At 44.9% G+C, this 14,207-nt stretch overlaps 1 protein-coding gene across 2 annotated transcripts in view; it reads right to left on the bottom strand.

Annotated features, from left to right (window-relative positions):
• LOC117259349 (exocyst complex component 3-like protein 2) overlaps positions 1–14,207 on the bottom strand; it is a 57,554-nt gene that overhangs the window by 9,418 nt on the left and 33,929 nt on the right. For both annotated transcript variants that reach the window (XM_078167406.1, XM_033630629.2), the window contains exons 4-6: positions 2,334–2,611; positions 1,930–2,196; positions 1,065–1,183 (exon numbers count right to left, since the gene is read on the bottom strand). In XM_078167406.1, coding sequence (XP_078023532.1) covers positions 1,065–1,183; positions 1,930–2,196; positions 2,334–2,611 — 664 coding nt within the window. The remainder of the gene's footprint in view (positions 1–1,064; positions 1,184–1,929; positions 2,197–2,333; positions 2,612–14,207) is intronic.

Genomic DNA, 14,207 nt, shown 5'->3' with positions numbered 1-14,207 from the left:
AACAATGCCAACAAAAGTATTTTGAGCTTGAACTGCAAAAGCATTATCGCCTCCATGAAGTCATTTAGACCTTAGAACAACAAGAAAAGATGCATCAGAGGATCTCAGAATGCGGGCGGGACAATAAGGGCAATAAAAGATCTGTTATATAACTTGGAGTGAGGCCTCTCAGGGCTTTGTAAGTAATCAATAGAACTTTAAATTCAATTCAAAAAGCAACAGATCACCAGCATAGAGAGGCCAGGATCAGTGTGAAGTGGTCATGTTTTGTAGTCTGAGTCAAGATTCTGGGGCTGGAGGCGGCAGGGGATTTTTTACTGATGCCAGAGAGCGAGGAACTACAATAATCCAATCCACTGGTTATGATGCATGAATAACAGTTTCCAGATGTTTGTTAGAAAAGAATTATCTGATCCTGGGAATATTTCTGAGATGGTGGAGGCCAGACTGAACCACTGGATTTACATGTTTGTCTAAACTGAGGGTTTGATCAAAAATGACTCAGCGTGGAGTTATTGATTGGGACAGAGAACCAAGACTGTTTAACATATGAACATTCGTCCTATGATCAACATCTCTGTCTGATCAGCATCAAGCTGCAACAAATTTTGTAACATCCATATGTGAACGTCACACAGGCAGTTTAGCAGGTTAACAGCATTTTGTTTTAGTTAGTTGTTGGATCACAGCGTAAATAGATCTGAGTATCATCTGCGTTCAAATGGAAACTGATATCATGTATAAGATGGCCAAGAGGGAGCATGTAAATTGAAAAGAGAATTGGACCTAGCACTGACCCCTGGGGCACCCCGCAGTGGACATCTGTTGTACCAGGCGTCGGCACAGCTGCTGTTTGTTTCAGTATCACCTCATGTTTGTTGTTAAGTTTGCTTAATATTCAGGTGTCAGTGCACGTAGCAAACTTCATAAACCTTTATGTTCGGCCACTGATGTCCTGGCGACACGTTGCTCTTTGAGAGACGGGGAAACACAAACAGGAAGTCACAAGAGAAACTTTTCGTTCCTCAGTTCCTGGAACCTTCTGTGTGAATATGTGTGTGTACCTCTTGTAGATGTTGTGCAGCCAGTCCAGCAGGGAGTAGATGTCAGTGATCTCCAGCTGGTTGTCAGTGATGGCCTCCAGTCGCCTAGCAACCGCCTGGTGGTAGCTCTGCACGTACACCTGACAGGTCACAGGGTTAAAGGTCAGACCTTAGTACATCCTAAGAGGAAACTCTGAGTTAGATACTTTGAACTCTGCCACAGAAATGGAATAATAAACCGGCTATAATATCTGCTCAGGATTATTATCATATATTTATTGGTATCATTGTGTAATTAACCCTTTGAACTCCGCGGTACAAAAAAGGATCATGCAAACAATGATCTCCTATTATGGGAAATTCCTGGAGAAATTCTGGCACATTTAAGGTGAAATACTTTGTCTGCATGTGACATGAGGTGAGGTAACATAAGGTAATGACAAGATGACGGGGGAAACAGAAATCTTGGCTTTCTGCTGCAAAAAGTATGAATGTTCTACCTGTTGTTGTTTTTATTCCAGATCAATATATATCCAGGATCATGCAAACAACAATCTCTCGTGGCCATAACGGGGATTACCAGCATATTACAGCGAAATACCATGTTTGCAACTGCATGTAAGGTAATGTGAGGTCATGATGTGACCTCTGCAACAAACAGAATGAATGTTCTCTTTATTATGGTTTTTATTTTAGACGTATTTAACCCTTTGAAACTTGAAGCGCCGTCACTTTTCTTGTGCTGCATTCAGACGCCTTTTGCAATTATCTAAACAGGATCATGCAAACAACATCTCCAGCGAGTGTCTGCAGGGTGTCAGCTTTTAAAAGGTTAAGATCCTCTGTGAAAACACCCCTCGGTTTTCCTGCCCAGGTGTTGTCTCACCTGGAAGGGCTGGTAGTCTTCAGGGTAGATGGACACCACGTTCCTCTTGGCGGCCCCCAGGTCCTCCACCACCCGAGCTCGGAGCCGGTCCAGGTACTTGTCCAGCTCTCCAGCTGTGAACTCGGCCCTCTGAGGCAAAGAGCCGTCAGCCGCCTCGTCCACCGCCTCCCTCCACCTCTGCTTCAGACGGCGGGGCCTCGGGCCCCCGAGGGCCGCAGCCTCACTTACGGCCCAGTTTTTGTCCACCTGCTCCTCTTGCTGCAGCACCTGCAAACGGACAGACAGACGGGTCACCTAAAGACCTGTTACCCAGTAAATACACAAGTAACTTTACTTGAGTAAAAGATTTTGTTCCCCATCCCCACTGTTACCACGACTGTTGCCATGGTAACAGCAGTCCTCACCTGCACCACCAGGCCCAGGTTTGGCCCGGCCGTCGGGGACCTCAGAGACTCCCTGACAACGGCCCACAGCTCCTTCTGCAGCTCCTCGTACAGCAGCTCCACGTCCTTCGCCTTCCTCCGCCCGCCGTCTTTGACGCTGGGGCTGGTGGTGTCCTCCGGCTGCGGCCCGGCGGCACGCTCGGCCGCCAAGGACTCGTTACACTCCTGCTCCAGCTCCAGGATGTGTGTGTCGGCCAACAGCAGGTCCCGCTTTTTCACCAGCTGCAGGATCTCCAGGACTGAAGGAGAAGGGGAGACGTACGACATCAGAGATTACAACTCTGTACATTTTCTGTACGATAGAGTTTGATGTGTCGTGTTAATACTTTGACTTCAGTAGATCTGAACACTTGTTACGTGTTTTCACTGCAGTTCTTTTCTCAGAGTCTTTAAAGGCTAGATACTCCACAATGAGCCCTCTTTATTCTGACTGATTAGCATTAACAGCTGTTCATCAAGTCCCAGAGGTGAACATCAGCACCCACAACACACACACACACACACACACACACACACACACACACACACTGATCTGCGTAGGTTCGTTTGATTTGAACATCAAAGCAGCCCTGAGGGAGACAGACAGAGGGACCGAGGTTCCCACAGAATCACTGATCAGTTTCTGCTCGACTCTCAAACACTGAGAGACTTCAGGAGGTTTCAGCACATTTATATTCCAGACATTTAACTGACTGATAATCCTCCTCGTCCTCGCTGAGAAATATCTGTAAACATCTGTAATAAGTATTGTAAACTCCATAAAGTGAACACATGCCGCACACACTGGTCCCTGTGCTTTGGTATGGAGGTTTGAAAATAAAGTCACGCTGCTGACGGGGAAAGGGCTGAAATGTAAGTCGAGGGTATCTGGCTGTAAATCGGTGGTTACATTTTTTTTTTTTTTTTGAGCTAAGAACCCACCGCAAAATGATTTGTTTCACTATCAGAGTTTGATCCGTTCAGTCCAATAACATTTCAGAAGTCTAGAAGAGCCACAGTTTTTTAATCCCCATTCAAGTTAGCGGGGTGCTAAACAGGAAGTAGCCTGCTGTACGGGCCCAATGACGCAGAAGCAGCGCTGATCATGTGCATGACTTTGTGTCTCCCCTTCCCCTTGAAATATGACGTTAAAACATGATGATGTCACAATCAAGCTGACCTTTGACCTTTTGACCTTCATTATTTTATCCTGTTAGACATTTGTGTGAAGCTTTGTCATAATTATTGAATGAATTCTGCAGTTATGGCCAAAAAAATGTTTTGTGAGGTCACACTGACCTTGTAGATGTTTTTACCGAATTCATAGAAATATCACGTTCACAAGAATAGGACATGGGTCGTACGTTCAACCCAAAAATCAGCTGTGACCTTTTCTCTGTTGCCTCTGAGGTGTTGGTTGTTGTCCACGCGGGATAACAGTCGTCCTGCCTGACGCCCATTTTCATCTCTTCCTATGTCTGTGGGGTCGGGCTGATGTCATGTCACCTCTCATTCTCTGTCAGGATTATTTTCACCCACATGTTCGAAACTTCAACACTGAATTCTAACTTTGTTTATTCTGCAGTTCACCAACAAGAACAGAGGAAGATGTGTTTTTATCCCACGACGAAGACGAAGACGAACACTGACTTTTCTCACACACATCAGCAGGGTGTCGATGGGAACCTGTCAGTCCGCCCTGAGGGACAAACAGCCCACAGACAGCGTACGCCATCAGGGACTGTCGAGCTGCTCTGAGGTCAGTCAGGGAGGATCCTCGCTGACTGACAGCTGATGATGTCACAGCAGCAGAGCGGGGACTTCTCGCTGCGATGACATCATCAAGACTGACAGAAGAGTCTCAACTAATTACAGCGACAACTTTTCTTCATATTCATCACCTTCAGTGGTGCAGCGTCACTAAATACATTTACTCAAGTACCAGTTCTGAGGTGCCTGGACTTTACTTGAGTCTGTTCTTTCTTTTATTCATAGTTTTACTGCAGTTAAGTCTGTAAAGATTTCCTCCACCTCTGCTGGGTTTAAAGAAGAACAAAAACACAACTGTAATAAATGAAGTTTACACAAAGTCAAACCAGAAACAGACGCAGGATAATCAGAGCGGAAATATGACTCAGTTATTCATCACTTCATAATACTGCTGCAGCCTGATAATACACACTGTCACTGCAGGAAGTACACACACACACACACACACTGTTGGACAGGAAGTGAAATCTCCTGCTCCAACTGCTGCGTCAGAGGAGATGGCTTCTCCGGGGCTACTCTTTCAAAATAAGAGCGAGGATGTGAGGCATCCAGATGTTGCCTTGTTGGTCCACCTCAGTGGCGACAGAGGAAGACACACACACACACACACACACACACACACAGTGGCAGCCCAGAGGAAGATCATGTCTATAAACAGAGGAATGTGACAGGAACATCTCGGCTTGTTGCTCTTTCATGTTCCTGGTTTGGTTCCTGCGGCAGCGTTGGGCTCAGAGGTCAGAGGTCAGAGAAGCCTCAACACATGCTCACAGGTCAGCGTCAGGTGAGCTGCTGGAGTTTCCTGTAAACTGTCAGGAAGTGTGTGTTGATCCTTCTCTACCTGTGGACTCTGGTTCCCACGCCGTCAGCTGTCTGACTGAGTTTCCTCTCACACACAGACTCACTCTTTACTGTAAACTGCTCTTTGTTGTGAGGATGATCTCATTTGTGTTGTCGACTCTCTGCAGAGTTCAAACTTGTTCCTTCACACGGCGGACGCAGCGGTTAATTTGCACCTTCTGGATAATCTTTATTTTTTGTTTACCAGTCCACCCTGTGGTTGTATGACTCCGCCCACCAGTCCACCCTGTGGTTGTATGACTCCGCCCACCAGTCCAGTGTCTCTGACAGTCTCCATCCATGTCAGTGAAAACATGGATGCTTCACACACAGAAGATCTATACAATCAGCACAGTTTCAAGATTAGAGTCACCAATTCAGTATCTGACCAAATGTCTCCCCTTCTGTTCCTGAAATATGACGTTAGAACATGATGATGTCACAGTCAAGCTGACCTTTGACCTTCTGACCTTCATTATTTTATCCTGTTAGACATTTGTGTGAAGTTTTGTCAGAATTAGTGAATGAATGTTTAAGTTATGGCCAAAAGCACGTTTTGTGAGGTCACAGTGACCTTTGACCTTCAACCATGAAGATAAGTTCAGTCCAAGTGGACCTTTGTGTCAAATTTAAAGAAATTCTGTTCTTGAGATTCACACTCACAAGAATGAAATGGATGCAAGGTCACAGTGACCTTGACCCTTTAAAACCAAAATCTGATCAGATCGTTGCGGAGTCTAAGAGGACGTTTTTGCCAAATTTGAAGAAATTTCCTCAAGACATTCTTGAAATATCATGTTGGTAAGAATGAGACAAAAAAGGTCACAGTGACCTTGACTTTTGACCCTCAAATTCCAATCAATCCATTCTCAGTTTGGGGCAAATTTGAAAAAAATCCCTCAAGGCATTCTGGAGTTTTCACATTCACAAAATGAGATGGATGCAAGGTCACAGTGACCTCTGACCTTTGGTCACCAAACTCCCATCAGTTTATTCTTCAGTCCAAGTGGATGTTCGTTCCAAAATTGAAGAAACTCTCTCAAGGCGTTTGGGAGAATGAAATGGACCCAAGGTCACAGTGACCTTGACCTTTGACCACCAAATTGTAATCAGTTCATCTTTGACTCAAAGTGGACGTCTGTGCCAAATTTGAAAAACAAATCCCTCAAGGCGTTCTGGATATGTCACAATCACAAAATGAGATGGACGTGAGATCATAGTGACCTTTGACCAGCAAAATCTACTCACTTCACTGTTGAGTCAAACATGTTTGTGCAAAATTTGAAAAAAATCCCTCTAGGTGTTTTTTTCAGAATTCAGCCTCGTACAGTCGTCATGAATGTTGGAATTATCTCCAGAGACCAAAACTGTTTTTGTACCAGACTGTAAACATGTTAACATGGAGGTCTGTGGGGACTGACTCACTGTAGGAGCCAGCCTCTAGTGGACATTAGAGGAACTGCAGGTTTTAGCACTTCAGCGTCGGCTTCATTTCTCAGCCCTGAATGCTGCCACTTGGTCCAGACTGTCAGTTACATAGTGGAGGTTTGTTTTAATGAGACCAGTGGACACACACACACACACACACACACACACACACACACAGAGTCAGGGTGTGACCACTGTAAAGTGATATATCAGCACTTTGAGCACCTTTAAACCAGACGACACTGGAGCTTGTAAAACACAGCTATAACAACACACACACACACACACACACACACACACACATATGTAGACCCTATATGTCATGTAGAAAATGTCCACACACACACACACACCGCACCTACCACCCATATACATGGTGTGCCCCTCCACACAGAAACACAGCTCTTATTGTTCACCTTCAGCTTTAGAGGAAATCTGTTCCAGCTGGAAGAAGCCCCACCCACCTCCGCCCTTCTCCTCATACCAACATATAATGGCTGCAGGACAGTTTTTAAAGTCCTGGAATAAATCTGTTACCGGAACATTATTAAAGCTGGGGAAGGCGATTTGATTTGGACGTCACTGAGGCAGAAATCCCATAATAACCTCTGAACATATTATAACTGGACTTCTGCTCCTCCTCTTGTTTTCAGGAGACTTTGTCCAATCACAAGTCATTTCAGAGAGAGGGGATTCCTATTGGCCGTTCTTTCGCCAACTGGCAACTACTGTCTACACTGCAAAGCAACTGGAACGGTCTTAACAGTAAAAGAGTCTGACAATAAACGAAATAAAACGTGTGTCAGTATCAGCAACATGTTTCAGAGATGGCTAGTACTTTAGTCCCTTGCTAACCAGAGCTAAAGGCTAACGGCTGCAGCTTATAGTTCATGTTTATGTAGCTAACATTAGCTAGAGCCTCGAGCCGCTACGGAGCACCTCACCAAGACGAGAGCGGGCGGCAGCTCCGGGGACAGACCCTCATCTGCAGCTGTGGTAATCAGCCAGTAAGAATCCCCAGCTCTGGGGGACCAGACAGCCCCGACTCCCTGCCAGATCAGCAAACTTTCTGTTGCTGCCGTTACACAAGTTAGACTCAGCACTGCTGCTGGCAACCAGCCTGCTGTGACACCCGATGCTGGGGGCTTTCTGCTGAGCCACTACAGCTGCCGACTGAAGGTCCGTTTCCAGAGCTGCTGCCAGCTCTTCTCCCGGGGAAGCAGCCCACAGTGAGGCGGAGGGACCGTGGGGTGGCGAACACCTAATTGTTGTCTCTCTTGTGGTCTGATAAACAGAGAGAGAGGGGCGAGGAGGCGCTGATTAAATTAACTGTGCACAGCTCCACGGTGAAATAACATCAAATAAATCAATGTTTGGGAAACACTGGGTTACGGTATGACATGCGTGCATGTGTCTGTGGTTGTCTAGTGGGTGGGGCTTTGGACAGAGAGGGCAGAGCTGCAGGAGGAGGGTGCTCTGCCGTTTTCTGTCTCCCCCGGCTTTAAGAGAAAAATGAGTGCTTTTGCAATCCTGACTGACTCAGCCTCAGAGGGTTTAACTTGAGGAATGTTTCTGGATATTTAGCTAAAGTAAATGAAGTAAAGATGCTGGAGAACTTTTTGGGAGGGTTGTCCTGAAGCTACATGAATGGACTGACTTCCAGAACAAGCTGTATCTGAATGTTCACCACCTTATAAACTGGTGGTGCTTAACTCATGTTCTTTGTTTCCACATCCAGCAGTTACAGAACAACACGATGATTCATCAGGAGTCCTTGTGTCCAACATTCTGTCTCCTTCAGCTCTGTTTTCAGTCTCTATCTGTCTCTTAAGGTTCCACAGATGTGAAAACTTTTCTCTGTCTCTCTGCTGAAGTTTCTGTTGGCTGAAGCAGAAAACACTGAACTCTGTGACTGAAACTGAAGCTGCTGAGTCAGAGTTTACCTGCTCAGATACACCTGGAGGAGAGACGGGCTTTATGTGAGCATCTATGTGCAGCGAAGAGCTGATCTAAGAAGGGACCTACTGAGGTGCCTTTAATATACTGTACATCCTCAGCGTGTGTGTGTGTGAACAGTAGCAGTATTGTGTGAGTGTGTGCGCACAGTAATCCGAGCTCTGCATTCACATTTTTCTGCTCTCTGGTCGCCTGTCGGTTCCCTCAGCTGCTCCTCCTTCAGACAAACCCCACAAGACTAATATAATCCAACTTTCTTCATACAGAAACACTTTTATATATAGATGCAGTACATATACAGAGATCTACTCAAAGTACAGAGTGGTGTTTGTGCTGAAGGTCTCTGGAGTTTGTAGAACTGATCATACAAAGAGCGAAAACATCAGATGATGCACTGATGGATTTCTGACTTATCACCTCTTCAGCTCAAATACATCCTGCAGGCAGTTTTCTCAAAGAGGTTTAAGTGTAGAAACTACAATTACAACCTTGCAGTTGTTCACCTCCACGCACCATGTTCTGTGAGGTCACAGTGACCTTTGACCACCAAATTCTAATCAGTCCATCATCGAGTCCATGTGGACGATTGTGCCAAATTTGAAGAAATTTCCTGATAGCGTCCATGAGATATCACGCTCACGAGAATGAGACGGATGCGAAGTCACACTGACCTTGACCTTTGACTGCCAATTTCTAATCAAATCATCACGAAGTCCAAGTGAACGTTTGTGCCAAATTTGAAGAAATTCCCTCAAGACTTTCTTGAGATATCATGCTCATGAGAATGTGATTGACGCAAAGTTAAAGTGACCTTTGACCGCCAAATTCTAATCAGTTTGTTTTTGAGTCCACAAGGATGTTTGTGCCAAATTGCAGAAATTTTCTCAAGGTGTTCATTGGACATCACGTTCACGAGAATGAGACGGACGCAAAGTCACAGTGACCTTAGACCACCAAAAACGAATCAGTTCATTCTTGAGTCCAGAAGGATGTTTGTGCCAAATTTGAAGAAAATTCCTCAAGGTGTTCTTGACACATCACGTTCATGAGAATGTGATGGGCATGACTATCCCATAACAAAAACTGGAAACTCCGTTAGATACAGAGTGTTCAGTAACAGTTGTAACACTACAGAGCAGAAATACTCTCTTACAGGGAAAAGTCCTGCGTTAAAATTGTTAAGTAAATGTATGAAAGTATTAGCGTCAAAATATATCTAAAGTACAATGACTGCTTTATTTTCAGTCTGAAGTCGTTTGCTTTTTAGCTAACTTTAATCCTGTAAAACATCAGAAAACGTCAAAGTTCAGATCAACAGTAAAAACAAAGATACTCAGTTATGTGAGATATCACAGAGCTCCCTGTCTCAGGGCAGAATATCTAATATAAGTAGAGGATCGTCCGGCTCGTTCCCTGCAGGCACAGCTGGATCAAATCTGTTTCACTCTGCTTCCTTTGTATCATTTTTTCTTTCTGTTGAACTTTTCATCTGCTCACACATAAAGACATACTGACTGTCTGTCTCTCTGTAACCAACACACGTCTTTAAAGTTAAAATAAAGGAGCAGAAACTGAAACCAAACTCAGGCAGAGCTGCAGTTCATTCATCTTCCTCCCAGAAAGTATTTCGTTTTCACACAGAGAACAAACTCCGTGACTTCTGTCATGAAAACAAAGTTTTTAGTGGTTTTACAAATAAATGTTGTGCAAGATTTCATTCAGGACATAAACTTCTCCAGTCTGGAATACATTATAATAATCATCTCCTTGTATTGTATAACTGTGGGAAAAATAACTTCTGCTGTGGGTGGCACAGTGGTTCAGTGGTTAGCATTGTCGCCTCGCAGCAAGAGGGGTCAGGGATTGAAACCTGGGGTGGGGGAACCCTTACGTGTGGAGTTTGCATGTTCTCCCTGTGTCAGCGTGGGTTTCCTCCAGGTGCTCTGACATGTTCTCCCTGTGTCAGCGTGGGTTTCCTCCAGGTGCTCTGACATGTTCTCCCTGTGTCAGCGTGGGTTTCCTCCAGGTGCTCTGACATGTTCTCCCCATGTCAGTGTGGGTTTCCTCCAGGTGCTCTGACATGTTCTCCCCATGTCAGTGTGGGTTTCCTCCAGGTGCTCTGACATGTTCTCCCTGTGTCAGCGTGGGTTTCCTCCAGGTGCTCCGACATGTTCTCCCTGTGTCAGCGTGGGTTTCCTCCAGGTGCTCCAGCTTCCTCCCACAGTCCAAAGACATGCAGGTTAATTGGTGACTCTAATTTGTCCGTAGGTGTGAATGTGAGTCTGGTGACCTGTCCAGGGTGAACCCTGCCTCTCACCCAGTGTCAGCTGGGATAGGCTCCAGCCCCCCACGACCACCAACAGGATAAGCGGTAACGGAAAATGAATGAATGAATGAATGAATGAATGTGTCTGTACTGTGTCTCAAATCTCATATTTCTGTACTAAACACTTAATATTTTGAGTGCGCTAAGAGCGTTCACATTGCACAGTATGGAAAAATGCAGGGTGCTACCAGTGCACACAAAACTGTCCAAAAATTGAGTGTGGAATTACGGACACTTCTCACCCTCAACAGTCACCATCTTTGTGATGTAGCAGAATAGCAAATTGGTGAATAGAAGCTGTCAGTAATGTTTAGGTAACGTTAGCCTGCTACATAACGTTAGCGCTCACTAGCTAGCTAACTTGCTCCTAGCTACAGCAGCACATTTTAATCAGCACTAATGTTGTGGCCTAAGTTTGGTTTGTGTGTGGCTGGAAACAACGGTCAACTGATGGTGATAAAGCTCCATCGTTAGTTTGCAACTTGCTGTTTCAAAAGAAGACAAAGAAAAAGCTGTTGTCTCTTCTGGTACGTGCTAAATGGTAGAGACAAGAAATTAGTGCACCATGCAAGAAGTACGTAGTGAACATAGTGTACTACACTGAAGTGTACTAACAGAAGTATGGATTTGAGACATACCGTTGACAGGAAGTGACCGCCATGACACGGCGTATCATCTCTAGTCAACGACTCTCTGTGCTTCTGATCTGTAACGTTGACAGGAAGTGACCTCCATGAGACGGTGTATCATCTCTAGTCAGCGACTCTCTGTGCTTCTGATCTGTAACGCTGACAGGAAGTGACCACCATGAGACGGCGTATCATCTCTAGTCAACGACTCTCTGTGCTTCTGATCTGTAACGCTGACAGGAAGTGACCTCCATGAGACGGCGTATCATCTCTAGTCAACGACTCTCTGTACTTCTGATCTGTAACGTTGACAGGAAGTGACCGCCATGAGACGGCGTATCATCTCTAGTCGACGACTCTCTGTGCTTCTGATCTGTAACGCTGACAGGAAGTGACCGCCATGAGACGGCGTATCATCTCTAGTCGACGACTCTCTGTGCTTCTGATCTGTAACGCTGACAGGAAGTGACCGCCATGAGACGGCGTATCATCTCTAGTCGACGACTCTCTGTGCTTCTGATCTGTAACGCTGACAGGAAGTGACCGCCATGAGACGGCGTATCATCTCTAGTCGACAACTCTCTGTGCTTCTGATCTGTAACGCTGACAGGAAGTGACCGCCATGAGACGGCGTATCATCTCTAGTCAACAACTCTCTGTACTTCTGATCTGTAACGTTGACAGGAAGTGACCGCCATGAGACGGCGTATCATCTCTAGTCAACGACTCTCTGTACTTCTGATCTGTAACGTTGACAGGAAGTGACCGCCATGAGACGGCGTATCATCTCTAGTCAACAACTCTCTGTGCTTCGTTCTGATTTGCAGCTTTTCAGACTTATTTTGTGGCTGAATATAATTTGTAGCTTCTTAAAATCTGAATGAGGATAGTAATAGTGAGATACTGGCTACAGTGATGAAACAAAACCAGCATCAGATGGACTGTATTCATAATCAGTACGCCACAATAATATAAATAACCAATTCATCCATCAATGAGAATGTGTGTGTGTGTGTGGGCGGGGCATAAGCACATACAAATTTCATTTTTGCAAAACAGCATTCAGATAAATTAGGTTAAAATGTTTAATATGTGTAATAGAGGTAAGAAAAACATGGTGGTTATTCTGGGTTATGAAATGAGGAATTATTGGTCCATATAATGATAATAAAAGATTAAATTTTGTTCTCATCAAATGTCATCAACACTCGATGAATTTAATTAACAAAGCTGTGAAGAAGTTCCATATTTGGAGAAGTTATTTCCCTCTGGAGGTTTGTAACTGAGTGTTAAAGTGTCAGATAAGTGATTATCAGCAGGGCGAAGCCTCCGCTGTGGTCTCTGACAGGAAGTCATCCAGTAACAGTTTTATGGCTCAGACCTCCATCAGCTGCTAATCATTGACTGCTGCTGAATATTAACAAGGCTCTGACTGGAGTTATGCAACAGTGAACAGGCTGTCCTCACTGCGAGCTGTTAGTAAGTCTGTTAGTAACTGACACTAATGTAAGGGTCAGACACAGCCGCCTGTGGAGGCCAAATCAGGCCTCAACTCCATAATTTGACGTCTGGTTGTTTCCAGTCTTCTCGCCTCCTCAGTGAGAATTTTGTTGCAGTGTTTTGTTTTCAGACAGCAGGATCAGATCTGACAAACTGAGCTGAAGGAGAACCGTGCTGACTGTATCATCCAGACTGGAAGGAGCACATTAACCTGAGTGTATGTTTGGTAGTTTTCTTTAAAGTAGACTTCCTGTTTCATGTTTCACCTTCTACCTAAAACCTGCAGCAACATGTCGACACAGAGCTGCTGCTGCGCGGAGCCGACAGGATGCTGTGGTAATACGATCCAGGATTAAAGAAACAGGAGTTTGTGGAGGGTAAATTCCACAGTTTATATCTTAACACTAAGTCTGTCATCACTCCGTCCTTCTCTTCACCTCAAACACAAAGTGGAGGCGAGCTGAAGGTCATCGGTCATCAGAGGAGGCGGGTCAGATGGGGAGAAAATAGTTTGGTTTTAATGTGTAACTTAGAAATGACCATAACTCTGGACTGATGCATGACAACAAATACCTCCTTCACTGCTGCTGTTATTTTTTGTTGTCAGTGGCTGATGGAACTTTTAAATCATGTTCACTGTGCTCAAGAGGCCGCTGTATGGAGACAGCCCCACAGTGGGAAAATAACAACAAGCATTCATGTATTTCTTTTAAAGCCGTAACGTTAGCTAATGCGCTAAACACCTGCAAACAGCATGACAACAGCATTTGTCCCACCCGTGGCACTGCGTGTTTAAGTCTGTGCTGATTGGCTATTTTTTATTTTAATTGAGAAACTGTTTCATGTCACGAGCCGGCAGATTCAAAGGTTCAAATGCCACTGCATCTTTCCATTTATCGACTGAACGTGACTACTTTTCCCGTCTGTGTGACGTGTCCAGTTTGCATCACCAGCTCCAGTTTAGTTGACGATGTGTGACGCTGCATCAGTGTGCTGCAGTGAACAAGGCTGCGTGGAGAGACACAACTTTGGATTTGTTTTTATGCAGATGATGAAGTTTTATTAGATCATGACTTCATACGAGCACTGGGTTAGTCTGCAGCCGAATGTGAGGCCTCAGACTCTGCAGCGGCTTCACAGGACGACTGACAGTGTGAACAGATGTGACACATTTGTTACCAGACTAACATGGAGGTCAGACAGAGAGAAGAGTTTTCTCTAAACAGAAGCTCGCACAAATATTTGATTTCATAACTCTTCTTCTGTGTGTGGGTCTAATCCACAAAACATCCCAGCTGTTACACACACACACACACACACACACACACAGATGTGACTCTTGTGTAGACAGGAAGTTAAAAGAGCAGAGCACTTTCTTGTTGACAAAAAGTTCAATATGTTGTCTGA

The sequence above is a fragment of the Epinephelus lanceolatus genome, chromosome 4 (assembly GCF_041903045.1).
Source record: "Epinephelus lanceolatus isolate andai-2023 chromosome 4, ASM4190304v1, whole genome shotgun sequence".
NCBI classification, from domain to species: Eukaryota; Metazoa; Chordata; class Actinopteri; order Perciformes; family Serranidae; genus Epinephelus; species Epinephelus lanceolatus.
This window is presented reverse-complemented; position numbering and strand designations above follow the sequence as displayed.